We start from the raw sequence: 27,092 nt of genomic DNA, 5'->3' as shown, positions 1-27,092 counted from the left end.
AAAAAAGTAAATACCTCCAGTGGGGAATCAGTTACCTGGGGTACCCGTGTGGTAGATCCCATGAAGCTTTTGAGAAGGGTGAGATGGAGCAGATGTCATGCCACATTAAGTGAAAAATCCATTTTCAATCCCATTTTAATTTCAAAAATAACAGTAATAACAATGACTCACAAAAGAGTGTTTTCCTATGGGGTGCAGCCCATTAAGCAGAATGAGAAACTACTTTAGGGTCACAAATTCGTTGAACCATAGGAAATCACCCAGATCTGACTGTTTTGACTATAAAGATGTCAGTTTCGTATGGTTCAACCTGGCAGCATTAGCAAAAAAATTACGTGGGGGGCGCCTGGGTGGCTCAGTGGGTTAAACCTCTGCCTTCGGCTCAGGTCATGATCCCAGGGTCCTGAGATCGAGCCCCTCATCGGGCTCTTTGCTCAGCGGGGAGCCTGCTCCCCCACCCCCACCCCCGCCTGCCTGCTGCTCTGCCTACTTGTGATCTCTCTTTCTGTCAAATAAATAAATCTTTAAAAACAAAAACCTGGAAGTTCTGTGAAATAGTGGGCCAGGATGTAGCTGTATTTAACTTTTTTTTTTTTAAAGATTTTTCTTAAAAAAAAAAAAGATTTTACTTTTATTTGTTTTTTTGAGAGAGAGAGAGAGCAGGAGAGGGGAGAGGTCAGAGGAAGAAACAGATTCCCCGCTGAGCAGAGAGCCCGATGCAGGACTCCATCCCAAGACCCCAGGATCATGACCTGAGCCAAAGGCAGATGCTTAACCAACTGAGCCACCCAGGTGGTCCTATATTTAACTTTTGAATAATAATTGCCTAGGGAGGCACCTGGGGGGCTCAGTGGATTAAGCATTGGATTCTTGGTTTGGGTTCCTGTCACGATCTCAGCATGGAGTCTGCTTGAGATTCTGCACATGCACACTCACTCGTGCTCTCTTTGAAATAAATAATAAATCTTAGAAAAATAACAATCACCTGTAGCTAGAGATCTAGACGGGAGGGTAGAGAGGAGGGGCGGAGCGGGTTTTAAAGACAAGGACAGGGGCCTCGTGAGTGACAGGCGGTATTTTCATTTGCCTCATCGAAAGGAAGAAAGGGTGCTCTTAAGAAAGTCAAATCTTTAGGGAATACCTTTGGAAGAAAACTGGAAAGATCCATATAGCTGTCGCTATATATAAAACTGTGAATATATATATATTCACAAGAGAGAATCGGGAAATTGAAATACCAAATCTTAACAACTGTGAAACCTGCTGTTGGAGGGATAGTTTCTTGAGGCCCAGTAAATGGATTAGAACTTGAGGATGGAGCTCTAGATGCCTTTTAAAAAGGCACATGTGTTTACCCAATGTCTGGGGAGGAAATTTTGGTATTATTTTAATTGTAAGAGGTGCACCCTTTCTGAGTCGGCAATACATTTCGTGTATCACCTTTAGAATCATAAAAGAAAAGTAACAGAACTCTTTTTATCCTGGAACAACAGCAAGCCGGGCAAAAAGACCCTGCCTGGCTTAAATTGCTAGTCATGAAGCACTGGCCAGAGTCGTACCTAAGTATTTTATTTATTTATTTGTGTATATAAATATTTATTTTTAAGCTTGCCCTCAATGAATTTTCTATTTGTTTCTTCTGAAGTATAACATTCATGGACGTTGTTTAAAGCTATAGTTTTGATAAGAGAAAGCCTATTTTTTTTTTCCTGGTGAGAGTCATCTTTGGAGCCCAGGCGAATGACAGAAGCATCAACTATCACTTGGTGGCAGCATACCCAAGTGTAGGTCTTGTCCTACTAATCAGTAAACGGAGAGCTAGAAGGTGGAGTGCGTATGCTGGAATGGCCATGGCCTTCAGACCACAGTTCTGCTCTGGCCTGTTCTAGGACTCCCACCCCTGATCTTCCTGTAAACCACAAGCACCCAGGAAAGGCGCTGTCCCCGGTGGGTGTGTACGACGTGCCGGCCCGGCCGAATGCCTCATAGGGCAAGCAGGAGTGTCCAAGCCTCCTCACTCCAGGCCTCGGCCCAGCTGCCTCATTCCAACTTACAGATGACAAAACAAAGTCTTCACGCACACCTCCGTCCAAGGGCACATGACATCCTTAGACTTTTCCAGAACCTTTAGAGTGGCGGAAGGACTTGAGAGCCTGAGCTCTTCCAACAAACACGTCCACGTGTGCCTGTGGGGTCCTTGAGAGCTATACTGTGCCCAGGCTTCTCGTGGCCATGGTTCCTGGCGGGGTGAGCGGACTGGTGGGATGCATGGTAGCTATGCCTTCCCTTGGCAACCTGAGAGGCAAAATGATTGACCTCGGTCACCGCATAAGTTTGAGGTCTACAGCATGATGGTTTGACCTGGTGAAATGGTTGCTGCGATAGGTTTAGCTTCTCATGTAAATACAATAAAGAAAAGAAAAAGAAAAGGAGAAGAAATTCTCCTTACGATGATAACTCAGGATTTATTCTCCTAACTTCCCTATACCTCATGAGGCACTGTTAGCTCTGGGCCTGGGGGGTCTCACCTTACATCGCCCCCAGTACTTCTTTATCTTGCAACTAGAAGTTGGTGTGTTCAGACCACCTTCCTCCATCTCCCCCTCCTCGATTATCCACCTCTGGTGTTGGATATGGATTTTTAAATACTTTTTTAAAAAGATTTTATTTATTTGAGAGAGAGAGAGACAGAGCATGAGCCAGGCGGTGGAGATGTGAAAGACAGAGGGGGAAAGACACACAGACTACCCGCTGAGCAGAAAGCCCCACTCGGGGCTCCATCCCAAGAAGACCAGGTGGGCAGTCTCCGGAGCCTTCTGACCTCGACTTATGGCCAAGCTGCCTTGCCAAAGTTCTTGACGCCCTTGGTACAGTACTTGGGATGGGTCAGCCAAGACACGTGCTCTCTTGTCTCTTGCTTGGGGGACACTGGCCACACTGAGCTGGGCTTATATATCCCACCCCACTAAGCCTCTCCAGACTCTGGCTTGTGACCCTGCCTGGCCGTCCCCACCATCCATTAGCCTCCATACAAGGCCCAGAGCTCTTATGGGAACCAACACCAAAGACAACATGAGGGAATGCCATTTGGAGAGTGGAGAGGCTCCCTCAAAGGCCAAGGTGACAGTCCCTCCTCTCGGTGTCTACGATCTAAGCAGGGTTCCCAGCCTGGGCTTCTCTGCCATCTGCAGCAGACAGTGGAGATGGGACAAGGGAGAGCTGGCCAGGGACTCTGGGAAAAGAGGGAAAGAGGGAATTTGCTGGTGACTTCCTTCCTTCTTTCCTTCCTGATTTTATTTTCATCTATTTTGAGAGAGAGAGTGTGGGCAGGGGGAGGGGCAGAGAGGAAGAGAAGGAGACAGAGAATCTCCAGCAGACTTCACACCGGGAGCGCAGAGCCGGATGTGGGGCTTGATCCCATGGCCCTAAGATCATGACCTGAGCCAAAATCAAGTGTCGGACGCTTAACCCACTGAGCCACCCAGGCACTCCTGGTGACTGCTTTCCATCCATGGTTTCCATCATCATGACAGCTCTGGCCAGGGTATTACCCCCTTCTACAGACAAGGAAACTGAGGCCCAGAGAAACCACGGGCCATGTTTAAGGGCCATGTTTAAGGTCATACAGCTGGAAGTGGCAGAGCAGGGATTTGAACCATAGCCTGTGTGGGACTTGGGCCACCTGAAAAATCCAGGAGCTGCCGTCCCCCCGGGCCACATCCTGCAAAGCCCTGGGAAGGTTTGCTGACCCTAGTACTCACTTGTTGATTATTTATACTCCCTGCCCACTCCCAAAGTTTGAGTCCACTTCCTGGAAAGATGTGTATGTTCAAGGAACAGAGAATCAGAAGCACAAAGCTTGGGGGCAGCAGGGGGCCCGGCAGGACAAGGGCTGGGCACTTGCCCCAGATTCCACTAACGACTGAGCAGTGATGGGGTCACTGAGCCCTGGTGAAGTCACCCAGTTCCTGGGAAGCCCGGCTATTTGCAGATTGCAGCTGGGACGGGTGTTCACAGGGTGCCGTGCTAAAGTGAAAGTCCTCTCCTCCCTCGGCCCTGGGGAGTCCCCACGATGTTGCTGCCCTAGTCCCAGCCCAGCATTCGGTTCATCTGGAATCTTCCCCTCAGCAAGCCACCACTTTTCCACCCATGGGTCCCTGTGAAGCAATGGAAAGAGGGGGTACAGGGTTGATGTCAGAGATGGGAGGCATGGAGTCCATCCCACCTAGGGATGTAACTCCGCCAAGGGATGGACGGCTAGCAGCAGCCTCTACATATCTGAATCTGAGCCAAGATGGTGGCGTCAGCCCAGTATCCGTTTCCCCTTCTTCTGCCAACAGCCCTGTGGGGGTTGCCTTTCCCTCACCCCTCATCCCTTGGGTTAAGACAGGGCTGACCCCTTCTCCTGGACTCCAGGATGGGCCTGGGACCCCAGCCTTTCCTATCTTTCCTTACCACCTGGCCACAGTGACTGACGTCAGGAATAGCCACATGACTTAAGCCAAACCAAGTCCTGGCCCTTTGTGGAAACATGTGGGAGAGTGGCTGAGGGTGGAGGGATGCACCCTCCCCCTGCCCATCTTACTAGAGGAGCGAGGGTGAGACACTGGCTCCTGATGATGTTGTCTGGGCTTCATGATCCAGCTGTGCCTGAAGCTGGTATCTCTAGACATGTCAGTAACATAAGCTGGAGTTAGATCACTTAGAAAACTAAGAACCAGAGAATCCTAATTTCCCACCTTTTATTAATACTCCTTTATAAGCATCATCAATTTTGAATAAGCATCATCAATTTTGAACAATTGACTTCAAGGTTTTTTTTTGAAGATTTTATTTACTTATTTGACAGAGAGAGATCACAAATAGGCAGAGAGGCAGGCGGTGGGGGGGGAGCAGGTTTCCTGCTGAGCAGAGAGCCCAGCTCAGGGCTCGATCCCAGGACCCTGAGATCATGACCTAAGCCGAAGGCAGAGGCTTAACCCACTGAGCCACCCAGGCGCCCGGAGCAACTGATTTCAAATATTAAGTACTGCTGCTTGGACAGGGACAGCAACACTTTTTTTTTCCACTGAGAAGGTATTTCATTAGGGGGAAAAAAATCTCATCCCTCATGGACTCCACCTTTTTTTCCTTTCCTTTTCTTTTTTTTTTTTTAAGATTTTTTATTTATTTGAGAGAGTGAGAGATAGGGAGAGAGAGAGAAAACGAGCAGGGGTAAGGACAGAAGCACACGCCTCGCTGTGCAGGGAGCCCAACATGGGGCTCCCTGCACACGCCTCGCTGTGCAGGGAGCCCAACATGGGGCTCGATCCCAAGACTCTGACTCCAGGATCATGACTTGAGCCGAAGGCAGACACTTAACCGACTGAGCCACCCAGGTGCCCCTCCACCACTTTTTTCTTAAAATACATAATAATAATGAAATAAAATACAAGCCTTTGGTTATGTGAACAAAAATTTATCAGATATTTATTGAATACCTTTGTTAAAACTTTCACCGATGTTTACGTGACTATGTGCCAGGCACTGTACTAAGCCCTTTCCATACGAGTTCATCAAATTCTTTTTTATCATGCCCATTTTACGGAAGAGGCATGAAGAGTTAAGTGACTTGCCCGAGATCAAGTTCCAGGTCCCAGGGGCACCTGGATGGCTCAGTGGGTTAAGCCTCTGCCTTCAGTTCGGGTCATGATCCCAGGGTCCTGGGATTGAGCCCCGCATTGGGGTCTCTGCTTAGCAGAGAGCCTGCTTCCTTCTCTCTCTCTCTCTGCCTGCCTCTCTGCCTACTTGTGATCTCTATATGTCAAATAAATAAATAAAATCTTAAAAAAAAAAAAAAAAGTTCCAGGTCCCAGGATGGAACTTGCCTGTCCTTCAATGTCCCTGCTGAAGAGTTTCTTCTTTGGAAGACCTCTGATCTCCCCAGAAGGAAGTGCCCTCTGTTGCTGTGGACTCCCCACCCCTCCCTGCCAGCTGATATGCTGGGTGTGTGGCTCCTGTCCTGGGCTGAGTGTGAACCGACGTGGCCGAGGCTTCACTCCCAGGCAGGCCCATCCACAGTTGCAAGTGGGAGGTCGATAGCCAGTCTCGGCTCCATCTGCAACCACTTGGCCTCTTTCTCTGCTCTGCAGACAAGACCAGGCTCAAGTGAGGGGTGCATACGGCGGGGGAGAACTAGCCAGAGGCTCCTCATTCCTGGATAACTGGAGATCCCCAGCATCCCTCCAAGCCTGTAAGGTGTGGGAAGGAACTGGGCAGGGCGTCTCTCAAGCCAGCTGGGGGACTCTATCCTCCCTGTGCCTCTGTTTCCTCACTGGTAAAATGAGGAGGCTGGCTAAGGAGAGACCCCCAGGAACCCAAGGCAGGTCCTATGGGAATGAGTAAGGCAAAGCTTCTTTACTCGTCCAGGAAGCTTCTGGGGTTTCTGACAAGCTGTCGGCGGGACTCGTTTGTTCATTCATCTGTTGAACACCCCCTATGTGGAGACAGTGTCTGAGGCCCTGGGGATACTTCAGAGAGTAAGACAGGAAAGACCCATTGCCCAAGGTCTCACTCTGTAGCTCTAGTCTGAGGAGGTCTCCGAGCCTCCCCCTGTGGGGGCCGCCGGCTTTGACCTAGAGGATCAGGCCCTTCCAACCTGGCTGTCGAGGAGGACTCAGGGCTCTGAGGAGAGAGGCGTGCCCTGCCTCCAGCTCTGTCCCCTCCCCCCAGGCCACCTGACCTCTCCTGGCATTAGTGTCTTCCCCTTCTAAGTGAGAAGTTGCCCTGGGGGACCCTGAAGCCTGCCCAGCCAGTCCCGGGGAAGCCATGCACAGCCATTCGTGGTTAAACATTACCCATTCTGTGTCCCTCATCCCTGCCACGCCTCAGGGAGGGCCAGCCATAAACGCCGCATCCTTCAGACTTCCTCCAGGGCTGTGGCCTCTGGAGAGGGGCCACAGGCACACTAAATGACTGTCTCCCTTCCACCCAGGGCTAGGGTCTGCAGAGGGAAAGACTGGGGGTCCGAGTCTGGAGCTGGGGCTGAGTTGGGGAACGATGGGGCCCTAGCCACTGCCCCCTGACCCACAGGTATTTTTTCTTGGTTACATTATGTGTGTGTCTTCCCCAGATCCTTCCCTTTGGAGCTCATGCACTGGCTTACTGAGCCCATAGGGGCCCGCCTTGGGCACGATGACCTGGCCCTCCTGGTTTCTGAGGAACAAAAATCCTCCAGAGACATCAAGGCAGCCTCCCTGCCGGACATGCCCCACTTCAGCCTCTGCTCACAGGCCCCTTTCAAGCATGGAGGCCCAGCGGTCATTGCCCCTCCCACCCACCCGGGTGTTTAAAATTAGGAGGCTTCGTTAATCCTGCGTTCCCACCAGTCTCGCCAATGGGAATGGATTCTAGTGGGAGAGCACTTTGCAATATGCAAAGAGCTTTCTTCTCAGCTCATTCTTTTCCATTTTCAAAGCAACTTTGTAAACTAGGTATGATCTCATTGTCATCTGCAGCGTACATATGACAGCACTGACGCTGCAAGTCACCGACCTTCGAGTGCCAAGTATCAGAGTGGAGCCTGAATCTAAAGCCCAGACTGGTTTGGTGCCGGATTCTAGGCAGAGCAGCGCGAGATCCTCTCTGCCAGCCCCACCTGCGACAGACATCACTAATCAATCACCGCATGGCAGATGCTGCCGCTCATTCACAGGGCTCTTTTTTTTTTTTTTTTTAGATTTTTATGTATTTATTTGACAGAGATCACAAGTAGGTAGAGAAGGAGGCGGGGGAGGGGGGAGAAGCAGGCTCCCTGCTGAGCAGAGAGCCCCATGCGGGGCTCGATCCTAGAATCCTGGGATCATGACCTGAGCGGAAGGCAGAGGCTTTAACCCACTGAGCCACCCAGGCCCCCCAGGGCTCTTTTCTGAGAAGCTCAGAGGCAGCTGTGAAGTCCTCGACAGAGCATTGCAGGACACTATTACCTATCAGAAGATCACATCTATGCTATTCGCCATTCCTATGATCCCACACCATTAGCCTAGAACCCTCAGGACTCAGGCACAGTCCCCAGGTGCTCTAGTCACCAGATCCCAGGACCTGGGCACTGCCCATCAGTTGCTATGCTCTTCTCCGACCAGGAATAGTAGCTCCTCTGTCCCTCAGACAGATGTCCCTTCCATGCATGGTCTCCCTTAGAGAGAGAACAACCTTGGATGTTTCCCTGAGGCTTCAGGGCTTGCTAGGTCTTTTTTTTTTTTTTTAAGATTTTGTTTATTTGTCAGAGAGAGAGGAGAGCGAGCGAGCACAGGCAGACAGAATGGCAGGCAGAGGCAGAGGGAGAAGCAGGCTCCCCGCCAAGCAAGGAGCCCGATGTGGGACTCGATCCCAGGACGCTGGGATCATGACCTGACCCGAAGGCAGCTGCTTAACCAACTGAGCCACCCAGGCGTCCCCAGGGCTTGCTAGGTCTTTAACAGAGGTTTTTATTAGGAAATATATCAGGAATGCCTGGGTGGCTCAGTCAGTTAAGCCTGTGCCTTCAACTCAGGTCATGGTCCCAGAGTCCAGAGATGGAGACTTGCATGGAGCTATTTGCTCAGTGGGGAGCCTGCTATTCCCTCTGTCTGCTTGTCGCTCTCTCTCTCTCTCTCTGACAAAAACAACAACAACAAAAACCTAAAAAAACAGGTATACCCCAATGTGTAGGTAATAATATCATCAGGGTTTAAGCCACAAAACACCACAGACACAACTGAAATCCCTGTGTGTTAGTGTACACATTCTGAATTTCATGTTTCTCATTCACATGCACATTTTTAATAAAGATTTTATTTATTGGGGTGCATGGGTGGCTCAGTGGTTTAAAGCCTCTGCCTTCAGCTCAGGTCATGATCCCGGGGTCCTGGGATTGAGCCCCGCGTCCGGCTCCTTGCTCAGCGGGGAGCCTGCTTCTCTCTCTGCCTCTGCCTGCCTCTCTGCCTACTTGTGATCTGTGCCTGTCAAATAAATAAATAAATAAAATTTTTAAAAAAAGATTTTATTTATTTATTTGACAGAGAGAGAGAGATCACAAGTAGGCAGAGAGGCAGGCAGAGGGGGGTGGAGAGGCAGGCAGAGGGGGGTGGGGAGGCAGGCTCCCTGCTGAGCAGAGAGCCCCACGTGGGACTCGATCCCAGGACCCCGAGATCATGACTTGAGCTGAAGGCAGAGGCTTAATAACCCACTGAGCCACCCAGGCACCCCACAGTTTTATACTTTTATTACAAATTTGCGTACCCATATGATTACACCTTACAGAACTGGTGTTGTTCGGACCTTGCTGCAGCTTGTGATTTTCAACCAGCTGGACACGATGGACTCGCAGGCACGCGATGCTCAGTGCAGCTCCGAACCGGCCACAGATCGTGGCTGCAAATACTTGCTGAACTCTTCCTCTGTACCAAGCACAGTGGCAGGTGCCTTGCCCACTCCAACTCATTTCACGTTCCCAACAGAACTATTTTTATCCCCACTTTATAGATTTGAAAGCAAAGGAGCAGAAAGGTGAAATTCTTATTTTTTTAAGATTGTATTTATTTGTTTGAGAGAGCGAGAGGGAGCGAGAGAGCACAAGCAGGGGGAGCAGCAGACAGAGGGGGAAGGAGAAGCAGGCTCCACGTTGGGCAGGGAGCCCGATGTGGGGCTTGACCCAGGACCCCGAGATCATGCCCTGAGCCAAAGGCAGACACTTAACTGACTGAGCCACCCAGGCGCCCCAGAAAGGTGAAATTATGTCCCCAAGTCACATAGCTTGGAAGCTGTTCTCCTAACCGCTAGACACCACTCCCTCTCCTGCTGCGTGGTCTGTTGAATGAAAACACAGTAATTTATCCATCTGTTCTCCTACTTAAGGGCCATTGCTTATTTTTGCACACTTGCCTCAACATTGGTCTCAGAGGGTTTGGGGGTGGTTGTATTGTCTTGCTTGGTTCCTCCGTGAAACTGTGAATAGCTATTTGTACCATCCCCCTACACTGGTTAGAGATGAGGAAACTAAGACTCAGAGAGGGTGAATCACCTTCTCAAAGCCGCGCAGTTCCAGTGGGCCAGAGGTGGGCTGCGAACCTGGACGCTTGGCAATTCCAGAGCCCAGAGGCCCTCCCATGTCCCACATGAGCCCTCGGCTACCCGTTGGCTTCCCCTCTTGGCTCTGTGCCTGGCCGCCTGCTCTCCCTCCCCCAGAACACCCTCCCCCTAACAGGCTTTTGGTCTCCCCTCCTCTGGCCACCCTCCCTCATTCTCCTTCCAGAAAAGGGACCCAACCGGAAGGCCAGTTTGTGTTAGGAAATTCCAGCCACGTGAGCCAACCCGAGCCAGGGATTCTGAGCAGCCCGTGGCTTTAGAAGAAACTGAAACTTGGTTTGCTGGGGGCGGAGTGGTCACCGGGGATTTAAAGAGCTGCCACTTCCTTGGGCCCCCAGAGGGCACTGGGAGGTCACAGTGGCAGAGGGACACCCGAACTGAGCCTCTGCCTACCCCCTGCCTAAGCCATGCACCTCTGTGGGGGCAATGGGCTACTGACCAGGACGGTGAGTACAGGGAACCAGGGACAGGGGATGAGAAGGGGAATAGGGCCAAGCGTCCCCAGTTCCTAGGCAGGGAGGAACGTGTTCAGAGCTTCTAGTCCCAGCTCTGTACTTATGGGCAGTGTGACCGGGGGACCCACATAAACCCTCTCTGGGCTTCAGTTTCCCCAGGTGATTGAAATGTGGGCTTTCCTGCTCTCACAGGACAGAGCCAGGTTCCCGTTTAGAATGTGGCTTCTGAATAGGGCTGTCCCCTCGCCCACCCCTCCCCCCACTGCCCTTATGAGAGCATTCTCTTCCCTCCCCAAATTCTCTGGCTTGGCTTCCCTTGGAGGCCCTGTTCCTCTCCTAGGACCCAAGTACCAGAAGCCCACTGCCTTCCCCCACCAGGCTCCAGTCTCTTGGCCCTCCCAGCACCTGCAATGGTCTTCTAGTGACCGTGAAATGAACAGCAGGGAGTCCTCAGCCAGGGAGGGCAGGGTCTTATTTGAGCTCCCTACACTCAGAACACACCTGCAGAGTGACCTAGGGGAAGGGGGATTTGGGCTGTGGGGCTCCAACATTCTCTCTTGCCTGACCTTCCAAAACTTTGGGCATTGGGGTTAAATATCTTGTCTAAGTTTCATGGACCAGGACCCCCTAATGTGGGGCCCAGGGGAAGGGGAGGGGCACTGCTGGGGAGCTTCGGGTCCACTCATGCATTCCTTCCAGGTTGCGGCCACACTAGAATGTCAGCAAATGGAGGGCAGGGATTTTTGCCTGCTTGATTTGCGGTTCTGCCTCCCTCGCTCAGTGCCCAGCATATAGTAGGTGCTCCATAAATGTCTGTTGAGTCCCTGAATATGAGCTTCGGGCTTGGGCTGGGCATGGGCTCACGGAGCCGAATCGGACCCTGGTCCTGACCTTGCAGACGAGGCGCACGCCTGCTTTACGGCTCTTGTACAGATGAGGTGGCGGGGCTCAGAGAAGGGAGCGATTTGCCCAGAGCCAGATGGCTGCTAAGGAGATCGTAGGCGTGAAGTCAGTTCTGTCTGCATTCGAACTGAGGCTTTGGGCTTCTCCGCTTGTCCTCCCCCATCGGGAGCTGTAAGCAGGATGTGTGGGTGAGGCAGGTGTTGCAACAAGGTGTACCACGCGAGCGATGCCGTGTGTGGGTGCCCAGGAAGCCAGAGGGGGTCCTCTAGGAGACGGGAGACCCTTGGGGAATTGGATCGGGAAGGGTGTGGCTTTACAGATGGCCAGGTCAGAGGGTGCAGGCAGCTGCCGGAACCCTTGAGCTCTCTGCCTCACACCCTTCAGGACCCCGAGGAGCATCAGAGGCTGAAGAAGAAACAGAAGAACCGCGCAGCGGCCCAGCGCAGCCGGCAGAAGCACACGGACAAGGCGGACGCCCTGCACCAGGTCAGGGATGCCTTCCTTTCCCTACCCTGACTCCACTTACCTGGCCTGGTTGCCTCTTCTCCATCCCTATCTCCTTGCCTGTGAGCAGCTTCCCCTCCACGGTTGTGTGTTTCCAGGTCGCCTGAGCCTGAGAGAGGTGCTGAGTATAAACTGTGCCAGACTCGGGGTGGCCTCTGGGGACACAAAGGTGTGTCCGAGGCCCAGCCCTGTCCTTGAGACACCCCGGATCTAGGGAGAAGAGACAAGCACTCACCCTAGGAGAAACTGGTTCAGGGTGAAGAGGGACTGGCTTTACAGCCCCAGCCCGTGGCACTCATACCTACAAGTTACCTCCTTCGCTGAGCTTCCCTGTCCTCATCCAAAAATGGGGACCACAACCCCTGCCCACAGTCAGGACCCTTGTGGAGACTAGAAGAGGCAAAGGACCCCAGTGGGCGGTGGGTGGGGGCGGGGGGCTCCACTTTCCTTGCCTCTTAACCTTGGATGGTAACTTGACCTTGGGTGGTAACCTGACCCTTGGAGCTTTTCTTCTTCTTCTGTGCAGAGAGAAAGGACATCACCAGTTTCATCCCAGGGAAGGGGATTCAGAGCTGGGCTCAGGACCTGGCCCTTGGGAAAGCTGCTTACACCTTAGTCCTTAGAGCGCTGAGTGAAATTCACAACCCTCCCTGCCAAAGGTCCTGTGCTGTCTCCTCCCCTTAACCCCACACCCTGTTCTCCCTGTTCCTTCACTGGCCACGCACACCCAGCCATTCTGCAGAGACCATTCCCTCTAGCCTCAGACCACAGTCCGGCTAGATCCTCACTCTTTCCGGCTCTTTGGTTTATTTTATTTTTTTTTATTTATTTTTTTTTTTTTAAAGATTTTATTTATTTATTTGACAGAGAGAAATCACAAGTAAGCAGAGAGGCAGGCAGAGAGAGAGGAGGAAGCAGGCTCCCTGCTGAGCAGAAAGCCCGATGTGGGGCTCGAACCCAGGACCTGGGATCATGACCTGAGCCGAAGGCAGCGGCTTAACCCACTGAGCCACCCAGGCGCCCCCGGCTCTTTGGTTTAAATGTCAGCTCCTCAGAAGGCTTTTCCTAAAACATCCGATCTCCAGACCCAGCTGCTACCCGTTACTCTGCTCTAGTTTTCTTATTTACGTTTTTAGAGGTCTGTTGCTTGTCTCCCTCACCAGACTGGAAGCACCGTGAAGGGAGGGAACGATTTTGTCCCCTGCTCTTTCCCCATCCCTGGAACAGGGCCCCACAAATAGAAGAAACTCAGTTGTGCCCTGTGGAGCAGATGATAGAGTCAGAATAAAGCACTCTAGGAGCACCTGGGTGAGGCAACACACAGGTCGCAGAATCGGGGTGTCCATGGGGATGGAGTCTGAGCTGGTCTTAAAGGATGCATAGGAGTTTTCCAAACGGATGAGGGTAGGAAAAGGCATTGCTGGCAGATGAAATAGCGCTGGCATGAGCGTGTGTGAGTGAGAACCAGGGCACTGTCCTGGCAGGGTGGAGACTTCATGCATTCACATGTTCCTTCCTTCTAGAAAGGTCTATTGAGTGTCTCCCGTGTGACAGGTACAGTTCTCAGCATTGGCGATGCAGCTGTGGACACAGCAGACAAAAGCCTACCCCACACTCCCCAGGGCTCATATTTTCATGGGGGAGCCAGACAGAAAATAGATGATCCATGAGGGATTTGGGATGTCAGCTGGTGATGAGCACTGTGGGGCCAAGTACAGCAGGGAAGAGACAAGGGAGCAGGGAGGGCAGGGTGATGGAACTGGGGACGCCTTCCCTGAGGAGGTAACACGTGAGCGGCCCAGAGGTGGCGAGTGAACGTAGGAGGGACCCAGCGAGTGACTCCGTTTCTGGAGGTGAATTGAAGCCTTTGGAGAATTTAGGTGAGAGGTGACCTAATGCCAGGTTTTAAAAATATCACTCCACAGGCAGACCGGGAGTAGGGCTGCTGTTGGTTTTGAGGCATGTTAGCATTTTGTGTTCATGCCCTCAGCAACTTTTTTATGTAAAACACCCTTGTGGCTTCTCCTTTTAAAAACTGTCCACAAAAAGGGTGCCTGTGTGGCTCCATGGGTTCCTGGTTTCGGCTCAGGTCATGAGGGTCATGAGATCGAGCCCCACATGGAGCCTGGCTGGGGCCTTGTGCTCCGCAAGGAGTTGGCTTGAGCTTCTGTCTCTCCCCCTCCCCCTGCACATGCAGGCTCTCTCTCTTTCAAATAAAGGAAAAAAGTAAAATAAATAAAATATAAATAAAAAACTGTCCACAAAAGCAGTGATGTAGGGGAGGGAACCAGAGTAAGTCACTCACCCTTTGGAGCTGTGGAAAGAAAGTTCTTTCATTGCTGTCACTATAAATGGTCGTTTAGAAACTGCTTGCTCTCAGTGGATAAGCAGGACCCAGAGTCCAGGAGAACAGAACCTACCAGATGCTGGTTCAGGAGTGCCGAGTAGAACGTTCTGGTGCAAACACCACCCAGGGGTCCTCCCACAGTGCCTCCGTGAGTCAGTTCTGGGCGCTAGGGAGGTCTGACAAGGGCATGAAGCCGCCTAGAGGTGTGCAAGACAGAATGACCTCCAAGCTGTCATGAGAAGGCCATGTCAGGGTTAGCCCAGGGGAGGAGGTGCTGGCAGAGTGTGCGGGCAGAGGAGACAGGAAATGTGAAGAAGCAGAGTCCACCGGAGGGACGGGAAGTTCAGGGGAGCAGGAGATGTCAGACAGATACAGCTGGAGGTGTGAGCTGGGGCCACGGTGCACAGGGAGGCATGGGAGCCTTTGAAGGTCTTGAACTTGGACGTACAGTTGATGTCATAATTACCAAATGGTTCCTCTGGGCCAAGAGAACAGGATGGTTTCAGGGATGCCCCAGTCAGGAGGCTGATGGTGTTCTCAGGCGAGTGGAGGTGGCCAGCTGGTGGAGACCAGTCGGCTCAGGGGACTGGAGATGGGATTGGAGAGCAGGCCAGTCTGAGCCCCAGTAGGAGCAGAATGGGAGAGACAGGCTGGGTGGTTGTGGGAGAGCCGGCCAGAGAGGAGCCAAGGGGCCCCCGCTCAGGCATTTGGACGGCAGTATACCTTTCACCCTAAGTTCAGGATGCTGGGGGCAGAGTACAAGGCACGTGCTGGCTGACATCCCCTCCCCCACCCATCTGCTTCTGCCCCCAGCAGCATGAGACCCTGGAGAAGCAAAACCACGTGCTGCGGAAGGAGATCCAGGCCCTGCAGGCTGAGCTGGCATGGTGGAGCCGGACCCTGCACACACACGAGGGCATGTGCCTCGTGGACTCTGCCACCTGCTTGGCTCCAGTGACCCCTGGCGGCTGGGGCCAGACGGAGCGGCCACCGTACCCCATGTTCCATGAACAACACGACTGCCAGGAGCCATTGGGCCTGTTCCAGACCCCAGTCTCCTCTCCCTCGACTCACCGGCTCTCTCCAGATCTGCAGCCTCACAGTTCGCCTGGCCTCCCCCTGTCCCCTCTGCCCTCTCTGTCCCTCGGCTCTACCAAAGTTACCGCACCTCCTGCCCAGCCGTCCCCCAGCCTTGTCCAGTCAGCCTCACCCCTTGGCTCCGGCCTTCCAAGGCCTTCCTCTGAGCTCGACACCCTACTGCCCAGCCCCCCAGCCCTATGTGGCCCTCTACAACCCCTTGTGATGGAGCACCCCACCAGCGGGAAGCTGGGGTCCTCCCCTGACAACCTCTCAGTGGCTCTGGGGCTGGCCTGCCTACAGGGTAAGGAGCACAAGCCTGTGGTGCTCTCAGCTGCACATCAGCTCGGGCTGGGTGTGGATCCCAGCCCCCACCCCCTCTTGGCTTTCCCCCTGCTCTCCTCTGCTCAAGTCCACTTCTAACGCATCCCTGGGAGCTGAGCTAGCCCCTTCCTTGGGCTGAAGTAGCAGCCTTAGCACACAGGCATCTCCTCGTCTTCCATTGGAGGTTGCCTTTCTTGGCTGACCAGCTGGCCCACCATTTCACCAGGAAAAGAACGTCATCGCTGTTGCCCAGCGCTCCGCCGGGCCCTATGACAGCCGTTATCTTATTTCAACTTCATGGTCATTCCGCGAAAATCCAGATGATCACTCTACCTTTTTAGATAAAGAGACAGAGGCCAGAGAAGCCATGTGACATGCCCAAGGTCACAAAGTCTTTTTTTGGGACCTGAAACACCACCATCTGCTCTTCCTTCTCCTGGTGGGATCCTGACCTGGGCACCCTAGGAGCTAAAGTCCTAGAAACTGGGGGCTGGTATGAGAAGGTTTACGTGCTGGGAGCAGGGAGGAGCTTTTTCTTCTGGTTTTCGATTCCGAGAGCCATGGACAGTTCCTGAAACCCCGCCCTAGCTGGGGCTAGTCCAGAGTCCAAGCCTGGGTGAGGAGAGGCCAGGCAGGGGCCCAGAAGGCCTGGAAGTGGACTCTTTCTCCCCTAGCAGTGTTTTCAGTGTCAAGAAACTGAACCTGTAGTCTGGAGTTGCCTGGAGAAGCCTGGAACAGTCCCCCTCAATCCCCCAGGGATTTCTGCAGGAGGGGCACCCATAGCCATACCAAGACCTCTGGAAGATTCTCCGAGGTCAGCTCTCCAGGCTATTCCCCAATAGCTCCCTGCCTCTCCCAGGCAGGAACTCAGCTGCAGTATCGTTGGGATGGGGTTATGGGGAGGGGTTTTCACTCAGACTCAGGACAAGCTCTGTAACGGGCCTGAGATGTAGAAACCCCAAATCTTCCCCCAGATTTTCACACACATGTAAACAGACACTATGCTGGTATTTGACACACTCCAGGACACTGAGGACAAGTCTCGGCACACATGTTATGGTAAATAAATTAAAGTGTTTTCCGATTCTTTTTGCCTTTGCCCATTCATTAAATCTCTGGTTGTACTCGGCACGGTTGAAACTGAAGGGCCTTTGAAAGAAGAGGGACTAATCCTCCTCTAAACTCTATTTAGAGGTGGGCAATCCCTCGTACACCTTCCCACCTTCCCTCGTACACCCCCTCTGAATATCGCAGAGGAGGAAGCTGAGACCCAGAGCCGGGCTGAACTTGCCCAGGACCACACAACTAGACCAAGTGTGATGGTTGCAGGATTGTGGATGGTGCCACAGCCAGGGTCAGCACAGGTTCACGGAGAGCAGGCTGGTGGGAGGAAAGCCAAGGTGCCTTTGATTGGGGGTCAGCTAGAGTCTGGAATGAGAGTCCATATAATGCACCATGCCTCAGGACTCAACAAGGAGTAGGGTGTGTGTGTGTGCGAGGATACTGTGGCCTGGCTTGAGTCCATATACCCTAAAATTTGTCAGATACTGTGCTGGGTTAACTCCAGGTTATGCCTCTAATAGGCCTCTAACAACTCTGTGAGGTAGGTATGGGCATTACTCCCACTATTCAGAAGGGGAAACTGAGGCCTGGGAGTGTTAAGTACCAAGCCCAAGGACACATAGCCAGGAAGTGGCACAGACCTGATGGGACATCAGGAGCACTGTGTTCATCAAACACAGATGATCCTGCCTTCTACCTACCCCATATTCCTCCCATGAGCCCGGCTTGAAGGGGCCGGCACCTACTCATCAATGTGACACAAGGCATTAAAACCCTACCTTAAGCTCAAAACATAAAAGAGGGAGGGAAGTGACTAAATTAACTTTGATGCATTCCTATAATGGGCCGCTGAAGAGATGTGAGGAAAAAAGAATGCTTTGAAGAATAGTAAATGAGATGGGGAAACGCTCAACACATGAGGCAGAAAAAAATAGAATGTGTAACTGCCACTATAGTTTGATATTATGTTTATTTAAAAATAGAAAAAGAAAAGGAGTGGGTGGAGATGTTGTAGGATTCTTGGGAAGGGATATGAGCTAATATCTGTGAATCCTCAAATTTGTAAAGTTAGTTATAGCATAAGGCTTCAACATGGTTGAATATATCCTCGGAATTTATTTCTGAATATATCTATCACTGCTCTGTAAATTACTCCAAAACGTTGTGGCTTAACTGACAAATGTCTTATCATCTTGCAGTTTTTGTGGGGGCAAGAATCTGGGCATGGCTCAGCGTGGGTCATCTGGCTCAGGGTCTTCCACGAGCTCCAAAGTGTTGGCCAAGGCTGCATCACTGGAAAGGTCACCTGGGGCGGGGAGATCAGCTTCCAAGCTCAATCATTGACTGTCCGCGGGCCTCAGAGAGTCCACTTCCAAGCCTCCTCACAAGGTTGTTGGCAGGTTTCAGTTCCTTGCGGGCTGCTGGGCCAAGGTCCTCAGGTTCTTGTAGGCTGTTGGCAGGAGCGATTCGTTTCTTGTCATGTGGGCCTCCCCACAGGGCAGCTCGACATGGGAGCTGGCTTCCCTCAGAGAAAGAAAGCTAGAGAGTGAGAAAAGGTGAGCAATACAGAAGCCACGGAAATTTTAGAAATGATCCTGACACTTTTACTGTATTGTAGCCTCAGCCCATGCTTGAGGGGAGGGGATTACACAAGGGCATAAAAACCAGGAAGGGGAGAACCACTGGGGATGGTTACCTACCCCATCTTTGGTCAAAACCAGCACTTTCTTGGATCCCGTCTTTTTCCTTTTGTTACCAGCATAGCTGGTAGCTAGCTCTCTTTGGGAAGATCATTTTTCAGAAGGAAACTACTTTGGCCCTTAGTCACAGTGGCTATACCCCCCAGCAATGATCTGGTGGGTTTGGGGTAGTGGCAAGGTCCCTGGCTAGACTCATGGCCCCAACTTAGCCTTGCAGCAAACACAACGCAGACACTCCCTCCACAGAACGACCTTTGAAGGGATGCATGGACAGTCAGTGCTGAGATAGTAAGTATGTGCAGGCCAAGAGTCTAACACGCTTTGAAAAATAATCACTCACTGGAGAACTAAAGCTTAAGCTCAATTTAAACTCTCTTAGCTTCTGATATTCACCTCTGTACTCAGTCAAATGATGGATCCATAAAAGATGTGTCCATCCATAACCTATGAATGTGACCCTATTTGGAAAAAGGATCTTTGCAGATGTAATTAAGGACCTTAAGATGAGATCATTGTGGATTATCCAGGTGGACCCTAAATTTAATGACCAATAAAAGGAGGTCACCAATAATTGGAAGAGAAGGTGCAGAGGAGAAGCCCACATGGAGACAGAGGTAGAGACTGGAGTTAGGAAACCCCAAACCAAGGAACATTTGGAACCACCAGAACCTGTAAGAGGCAAAGAAGGCTTCTCTTTGTGGCCTTCAAAGGAGCGTGGATGCAGGGAAAGCAGGAAGGAGGCTGTTGCAGTCATCCAGATGAGTGGTGATGGTAATCATGACCTGGGTGGTAGTGGGGAGGTGGTAATGAGAGATCACATTCAGGGTATGCTGATGGGAGATGCTCATGGATTGGATGTAGGGAAACGGAGCAAGGAAGCATGATGATGCTGTTGGAGGCCTAAATAGTTGGTGTCTGGTGGTTTCAAAGAACAAGAAAGATGGGAAGAGGAGCAGTTTAGAGTGTGTGGGGACAAAATCAGGAGCCCTGTCTTGGCAATCTTAATTTGAGATGCCTGTTTGTCATCCAACTAAATAGAAAAGAGTTTAGAGAGCAGGGTAATGGTCAAGACTGAGTATATCAATTTGGAAGCCAGCAATGTAAAAATGGATGTGTGGACAATGGGGACTGGGCAAGGTGACCCCTGAGGACCCTTGCAGCTGTGACTCTATGAGGACTTCCTCTTCTTCTGCCCCCAGACTCTCTCAGCCTGGCACTCCTTCCCTCATCACCCTGGCATGCCCAGAATCTGCCCCCTGCCTTTTCTCTTTAGATGTTTTTTCCTCTAGGAAGCCTCCTGTGATCTTCCAAGATAAAATTAACCCCCTTTCCCTCAGACTCCTATCACACCCATCTATCATTTTCTTTCTTGTGTGACTGTGCCTTCCTATCTTTTTATCTCCCTCAATAGCAGCAACCAGTCTGGCACATCATAAGTACTTTTTTTCTTTTTTAAAGATTTTATTTTGGGGCACCTGGGTGGCTCAGTGGGTTAAGCCTCTGCCTTCAGCTCAGGTCATGATCTCAGGGTCCTGGGATCCAGCTCTGCATGGGTCTCTCTGTTCGGCGGGGAGCCTGCTTCCTCTCACTCTCTGTCTGCCCCTCTGCCTACTTGTGATCTCTCCCTCTCTCTCTGTGTGTGTCAAATAAATAAATAAATAAAATCTTTTTAAAAATGTTTTATTTTTATGTAGTTTCTGCACCTCACATGGGGCTTGAACTTACATCCCCAAGATCAAGAGTCACATGCTCTACAGCCGGGCGCCCCAGCATCATGAATACTTTTAAATGGCCCGTGCATTGGAAGGCAGTAAAGCATGATGGCTAGAGAACTTGAGCTCCAGTGCCAGACAGGATAGGATTCATATCCCAGCTCATGTCCCACTACTTCCTTGGTCAACTTCTTCAAGCCTCTGTTTCTCATCTGAAAAATGGGAATTGAAAAATGTGCCACATTCCACCCAATGTATATGTATGTATGTGTATACATATCCATATATCCATGTATATGTAATATCTTATATATTATGGAAAGACATCTGTTCATCTAAAGATATGAGCAAGAATGTTTCTATCAGCGATATTCATAGTGGTAGAAAACTTGAAACAACTCAAATGCCCCATCAGCAGTAGAATGAATAAATTGCGGAATTTTATTTTTAAGATTTCATTTATTTATTTGACAGAGAGAGACACAGAGAGAGAGGGAACACAAGCAGGGGAAGTGGCAGGCAGAGGGAGAAGCAGGCTTCGTGCTGAGCAGGGAGCACGATGTGGGGCTCAATCCCAGGACTCTGGGATCATGACCTGAGCTGAAGGCAGCCGCTTAATGACCGAGCCACTCAGGCGACCCTAAATTGTGGAATGTTTTACACAAGGTAATGCTACATGGCAACAAGGGTAAATAAACTACAACTATCTAGAACAATATGAATAAACTTCACAAAAGTAATGTTGGGCTATAGAAGCCAGACACAAAAGAGAAGACAGTTTGTATGATCTATTTATATAAATAAAGTATAGAAGTAGGAACAAAGTAATCTATGCTATCAAAAGTCAAGGCAGTGGTTACAATTGGAGGGTAGCACCTGGAAGGGGAGATGAAAGGCCTTCTTGGGTGATGATAATGTTCTATTTCTTGATCTTTGTTTTGGCTCGATGTATGAAATGGATTCACTAAATGAAACTTCGTTAAGCTGTACTTTTATGATCTGTGCTCTTCATTACATCTGATAGACTTCAGTAAAAAGAGGCTAAATGTAAGGAGGATATCACAGTCTCTGGCACATAGTAAGTGCTCAATAAATGTTAGTTATCGTGAAGGTATGAGTGAAAGGACCCACATGGCTATCCAGTGAAATCCATTAACAATCAGAACCATGGACAGATCAGAATCTGCTCTCAAGGAAAGCTGAAGGGGAAGAAATTGATCTTGGGTCAGCTATAAAGGACTGGAAGCAGGAGAGAACCTGAGACCTTTCCTCTTGGATTAGTGGTTCAGTGCCTTTTGGGGGGCATCCTACAATGCAGAAAGAAGACTATTGCTAGGGGACCGTGGGTATCTCTGTGTGTGCTCATGCAGAATTTCATTCCATTTTGAAAGGTCTGCAGCCTATTGTTTTTCTACACCAGTGAATACTGAAATCTCCCTGGAGAGGTCATTCCTAGATCTAGCATATCCAATGGCTTGCTCAGACTCTGCAGGCTTTGTTCACTGTCTTGGGCTTGTGTTTACCTGGTTAGGGGAGACAGGGAAGAGACCCTAGGCAGGGCAAAGATAACCAACAACAGAGATCTTCTCTCAGTCAAGCCCAGGTTCTACAAAGAAAGGTATATTATGGAGCGCCTGGGTGGCTAAGTCATTAACCGTCTGCCTTCGGCTCAGGTCGTGATCCCACGGTCCTGGGATGGAGACCCACACTGGGCTCCCTGTTTGGCAGGAAGCCTGCTTCGCCCCCTCTCCCACGCCCCCTGCTTGTGTTCTCTCTCTCACTGTGTCTCTCTCTGTCAAATAAATAAAATTTTTAAAAAAATAAGAAAGGTATATTTTGTTATCAATCTAATGCTTTATTTGATAGTGAGTTCCCGTTACTAGGAATATCCACACAGAGGCTGCACAACTGCTTGTCAGGATATTGCAAGGAAAACTCCTGAAAAATGAAAAACTTAACCTAGGTGACTGCCAAGGGCATCCCAAAGCTAAAATTCTCTTATTTAATTCAACACAACATTTCCTTAAAGGCATGAACTTCTTCTCTATCCATTACCCACCCCCCACCAGAACTTTTCTTTTTTCCTAAGGATTAAAATATTTCATGCTCAGTAGGAACTTTGAAAAGTGTGTATGTGTGTGTGTGGGGGGGTATCCATACCATTGAATATTACTCAGCAATAAAAAGGAATGAACTACAGATACACTTAACAACTTTGATGGATCTCAAGGCATTATGCTGAATGAAAAGGGCCAAATCTCAAAAGACCACACACTGCATGATCTCACTTATGGAACATTCACAAAATGAAGAAATTATAGAGATGGAACACAGACTAGTGGTTGCAAAGGGTTAGGGATGGTTGGGGAGGAGATGGGTATGGCTATAAAGCGTTGCATCTTTGAGGCGATGGAACAATTCCGTACCTTGCATGTAGTCATTACATGAATTCAAACACCTGATAAAATGATTCTGAACTATACACACGCTTTGTAGCAATGACACTTCTCTGGTTTTAATATTGTACAAGGTCGGTAAGATGTAATCGTTGAGGACAATGGATGAAACATATAAGACCTCTTTGGGCTGCCTTTGCAATTTCTTGTGAATCTATAATTATTTATAAAAGTACACAAAATAAAGGGCACCCGGGTGGCTCAGTGGGTTAAAGCCTCTGCCTTCAGCTCAGGTCATGATCCCAGCATCCTGGGATCGAGCCCCATATCGGGCTCTCTGCTCAGGGAGCCTGCTTCCCCTCTCTCTCTGCCTGCCTCTCTGCTTACTTGTGATCTCTGTCTTTCAAATAAACAAATAAAATCTTTAAAAAAATAAACAAAATAAAATTTATTAATATAAAAAGCTTTTAGAGCAGAGCAAAGCCCACTGTTGATATTTTAGCATATTTCCTATGAATTATTTTCTTCACACAGTTAAGATCCTATTGTATATAAATTTTGTATCCTGAAATTGTTTTCTTTTTTTTTTTAAAGATAGATTTATTTATTTATTTATTTATTTATTTACTTATTTATTTGACAGACATCACAAGTAGGCAGAGAGGCAGGCAGAGAGAGGAAGGGAAGAAGGCTCCCTGCTGAGCAGAGAGCCCAATGTGGGCCTCGATCTCAGGACCCTGGGATCATGACCTGAGCTGAGGGCAGAGGCTTTAACCCACTGAGCCACCCAGGCGCCCCAAGTAATGGTCCATATCTTGATAGGGATTGGGTTACATAGGTGTATGCATTTGTTAAGACGCAGCAAATGTACACTTATGATTTAGGCGTTTCATTCATGTAAATTTTATCTCAGAAGAAAAAACTCGAGGCGCAAAAAAGCCTCCAAGGTCTAAGCTGAGCCCAGAACGATTCTCTTTTCGGGGTGGTGGTGGGAGGAATGAAACATTCTCATCTGATGGTAGCACATAATGCTGAACAGGGAGCACTCCCTGTTCCCCTCCAGATTATAAGGAAGTTCTCAAAACTAACTGGATCTGCTAAAGCCTGGCCCCCTGGCCACAAGAGGGAGAGGAAACAGAGTGGGTGAAGCGCTGAGGTCTGCTCTCTCGTCGCTCGTGGATCCAGTTCTGAGCACAGCTCTTCTAATCTACCAGTTCTTCAGGCCAAAATCATAAGCCAGTCTCCTTCTCTGCACTCTATACAGAATCTCTGTCATGGGTAATGTTCCTGACAACTTGGATGCAAAAATCCCCATGGATGGTCCCAGGCTTGGGTTGGTCTCCCAGAGCATCACTTTGTCTGTCTTCACCACATGCAGCCCCTTGTGGGCCATGGCAACCACAGGCCCTGATCGCAAGTACTTCACCAGGCCGGCACAAAGAAAGGACAGTCCTTCGGGTCAATGTAGTGTTCCTTGAGAAACTCTTCTGAAGCCTGGATTCATTTCATAACAATGGGGAGGAATCCCTTTTGTCCAAAACGTTCATAATCTCTCCCAAGAGGCTGCACTGGACTCCATCACGCTTGATGGCAGTGAAGGCGTGTTCACTGTTGGCCATGGACCTGGGGATAGCCCACCGGTTGCAACTCTATCTGGGGCAGATGGCACTGAGGAGCCCAGAAGGATTCTGAGGCCCCTTTGAGCATACCTCAGCCCAATCCGTTGCATCCCTGAGCACTATAAGTCTCCCGCTTTGGTAGTCACAGGGTTTCACAGCCTTGCAGAGAACTCAGACACCCAACAACACAAAGAAGGAGAAAAAATTGGCCAATCAAATGATAGTTTCCCTTAGGAAACCCCCTTGGTCCCACGCCCAGGGCTGCCTCTCTGTGCCAGTTTTCCATGTGGCCCCACCAGGCCAGTCTCTGGCCTCCAGCCTCCCCCAGCTGAGGGCTGAAGACTATCACACGGCTCTGGTAATTGACCTGGGAAGCCCAAAGGGAGGTGGCAGGGACTCAGGGGAGGGGGAGCCCCAGGTGCTGCAGGAAGTGGAGCTGTTAATGAACGGGCTTCTTCCCACCCTGGGAGAGGTAGATGGGGAGCTGCAGAGGCCCAGGAAGCAGCAGCTCTTAAAGGAGACAAGACCCCTTTCTGACCCTATTAGAAAGAGCTGTATTATATCCCAGGCTTCTTCACAGGTCACACCCAGGATTTGTTTTGTCCTCTGGGGCTCACTGGCGGAACTACTCAGCTGGAGAGAAGCCTGTTAGGAAACCCACACGACCACAGTTCCTCTGAGAAGCCTTAGGGAGTCCCTGGAAGCAATGGACCAGGAGAGGGCACTCTAATGCCCAGCTCCAGCTCCAGGTCCAAGGGCTGGAACAGGGGCAAGACTAAGGAAATTCCAGGAAGGGATCCCCCGAAGGGTTAGGTGGTCAGATGGCTGTGATAAGAAGGCAATGAGGGCCCCTTGATAATGCCTGGCCCACAGCTTGGCTATGAGAAGCACGTGAATTGTAATCACAGCCACATCGAAGGTTCTCGTGTGTGTGGTCTTCACCAGCAGCATCGTGATTGCCTGGGAACTTTGCAAGTTCGATATGCACATTTTCAGGTCCCCCCCACCTTCCAGACCTATGAATCAGAAACTTGGGGGGGCTAATTGCAGCAATCTACAAGCCCTCTAGGTGATTCTGACACGTGCTCAAATTTGAAAACTAGTATGATCAGATTCTGGAGCTGGGCTGCCCCGAAAACTTCCTCCATTCACATATTCATTCACATTCGTCAAACATTTATTAGCACCTTCTATGAGTTGACGCAGCGTCAAGTGTCATGAGGAGCCCAAAGTGGGACAAATGATAGCTCCCACTCTCCAGGCAGCCTGACTAGAAAGTGCAAAGCAGGGCAAAGAGCCGCAGGAAGGAGTCGATCATTCTGGCTAGAGCGATCGGAGAGGACTTCCCAGAAGAGGAGGACTTTGAGATGGGCCTTGAAGCATGAGTTAGAATCAACAGAGTAGAAAAGGAAGGCACTTCTAAAACCAACATCTAACTTTTATTTTTAAAAATTATTTATTTATTTATTTATTTATGAGGGAGAGCGAGTGCACATAAGCAGGTGGGATGGGGGCAGAGGGAGAGGGAGAGAGAGAATCTTAAACAGGCTCTATGCATAGAGCCCCAAAAGGGCCTTCATCTCAAGACCGAGATCCTGACCTGAGCGGAAATCCAGAGTTGGGTGCGTAGCCCACTGAACCCCACCAAAACCTAGCTTTTATTTATTGATTGATTTTAAAGATTTTTATTTATTCACTTGAAAGAGAGAGAGCATGCACAGAAGGGACTGGAGGGGAGGCGAGGGGCAGAGGGAGAGGGGGAAGCAGGCTCCCCAATGAGCAGGACCTGAGATCTGAGATCTCAGAGGCCTGAGACATGGCCTAAGCTGAAGGCAAATGCTTAACCATCTGAGCCACCCAGGTGTCCCCCAAAACCTAGCTTTTAGAAGCACCTTATAGCTTTGGGGATACATTCACGTGCCTCAGCACAAGCTTCTCCATGATCCAGCCCCATCTCCTTCATTAACTCCATCTCCTGCCATTCCACATCTCTATCCTTAGATCCAAGTAAAACTGAGCTTCTCACAGAAGTGCACACACAACATGCTATTTTTTTATCTCTGGGTCTTTTGTCCCTCTGCCTGAAATGCCTTCTTTGTGTCTCTTAGCCCAGTAGCCACATATCATTCAGGACTTCTTTTAGGTCTTTCCTCTTCCAGGAAGCCCTCTCCACTCCTAGCTGGTTAAGAATCATCCTCTAGGGCGCCTGGGTGGCTCAGTGGGTGAAGCCTTTGCCTTCGGCTCAGGTCATGATCTCAGGGTCCTGGGATCGAGTCCCGCATAGGGCTTTCTGCTCAGCAGGGAGCCTGCTTCCCTTCCTCTCTCTCTGCCTGCCTCTCTGCCTACTTGTGATCTCTGTCTGTCAAATAAATAAATAAAATCTTTAAAAAAAAAAAAAAGAATCATCCTCTAGGGGGGGTTCCTGGGTGGGTCAGTCAGTTAAGCACCTGCATTTGGCTCAGGTCATGATCTCAGGGTCCTGGGATTGAGTCCCATGTTGGGCTCTTGGCTCAGCAGGGAGTCTGCTTCTCCTTCTGCCTGCTGCTCCCCCCTGCTTGTGAGCTCACTTTCTCTCACAAATAAATAAATAAATAATATATTTTTAAAAAGTAAAAAGCTGCTTTATGTTAATCCCCCTGTTAGAATGAGAACCTACTAGGAGTAGAAATCTTCAACTTTGTGACCCTAGAGCCTAGCGCAGTGCCTGGCATGCAGTGTGCATTGCAATAAACAGTCATTTAGCAAAGAAAAGAAGATGTTAAATAGGAGATCCAGGGGAAAAACCATGGCAGGAACTATGTAGAGTCTGACAAGGGGCACATCCTGAAGGCAAAGGCACAAAATGTTTTCCTCTCCCTAAAGCCTGGAACAGAGGAGACCATGCTCAGC

At 50.1% G+C, this 27,092-nt stretch overlaps 1 protein-coding gene and 1 pseudogene across 2 annotated transcripts; one reads left to right on the top strand and one right to left on the bottom strand.

Annotated features, from left to right (window-relative positions):
* Positions 1 to 9,809: 9,809 nt before the first annotated feature.
* BATF2 (basic leucine zipper ATF-like transcription factor 2) lies at positions 9,810 to 16,792 on the top strand. Of its 2 annotated transcripts, none has more exons than XM_047693745.1 (3): positions 9,810 to 10,550; positions 11,847 to 11,948; positions 15,130 to 16,792. In XM_047693745.1, exons 1-3 carry the CDS (start codon positions 10,512 to 10,514, stop codon positions 15,811 to 15,813), a joined length of 825 nt encoding a protein of 274 aa, XP_047549701.1. In that variant the 5' UTR covers positions 9,810 to 10,511; the 3' UTR covers positions 15,814 to 16,792. The 2 variants fall into 2 exon arrangements, with proteins under 2 accessions (XP_047549701.1, XP_047549700.1); XM_047693744.1 differs by having other exon boundaries at positions 9,834 to 10,550; positions 15,127 to 16,792.
* Positions 16,793 to 23,813: 7,021 nt separating this feature from the next.
* Positions 23,814 to 24,203, bottom strand: LOC125079892 (nucleoside diphosphate kinase A-like; annotated as a pseudogene).
* Between the last annotated feature and the right edge of the window lie 2,889 nt (positions 24,204 to 27,092).

This window comes from Lutra lutra, chromosome 10 (assembly GCF_902655055.1).
Source record: "Lutra lutra chromosome 10, mLutLut1.2, whole genome shotgun sequence".
Classification (NCBI taxonomy): Eukaryota; Metazoa; Chordata; class Mammalia; order Carnivora; family Mustelidae; genus Lutra; species Lutra lutra.
The sequence above is the reverse complement of the archived record's forward strand: the minus strand, read 5'-3'. Positions and strand labels throughout refer to the sequence as shown.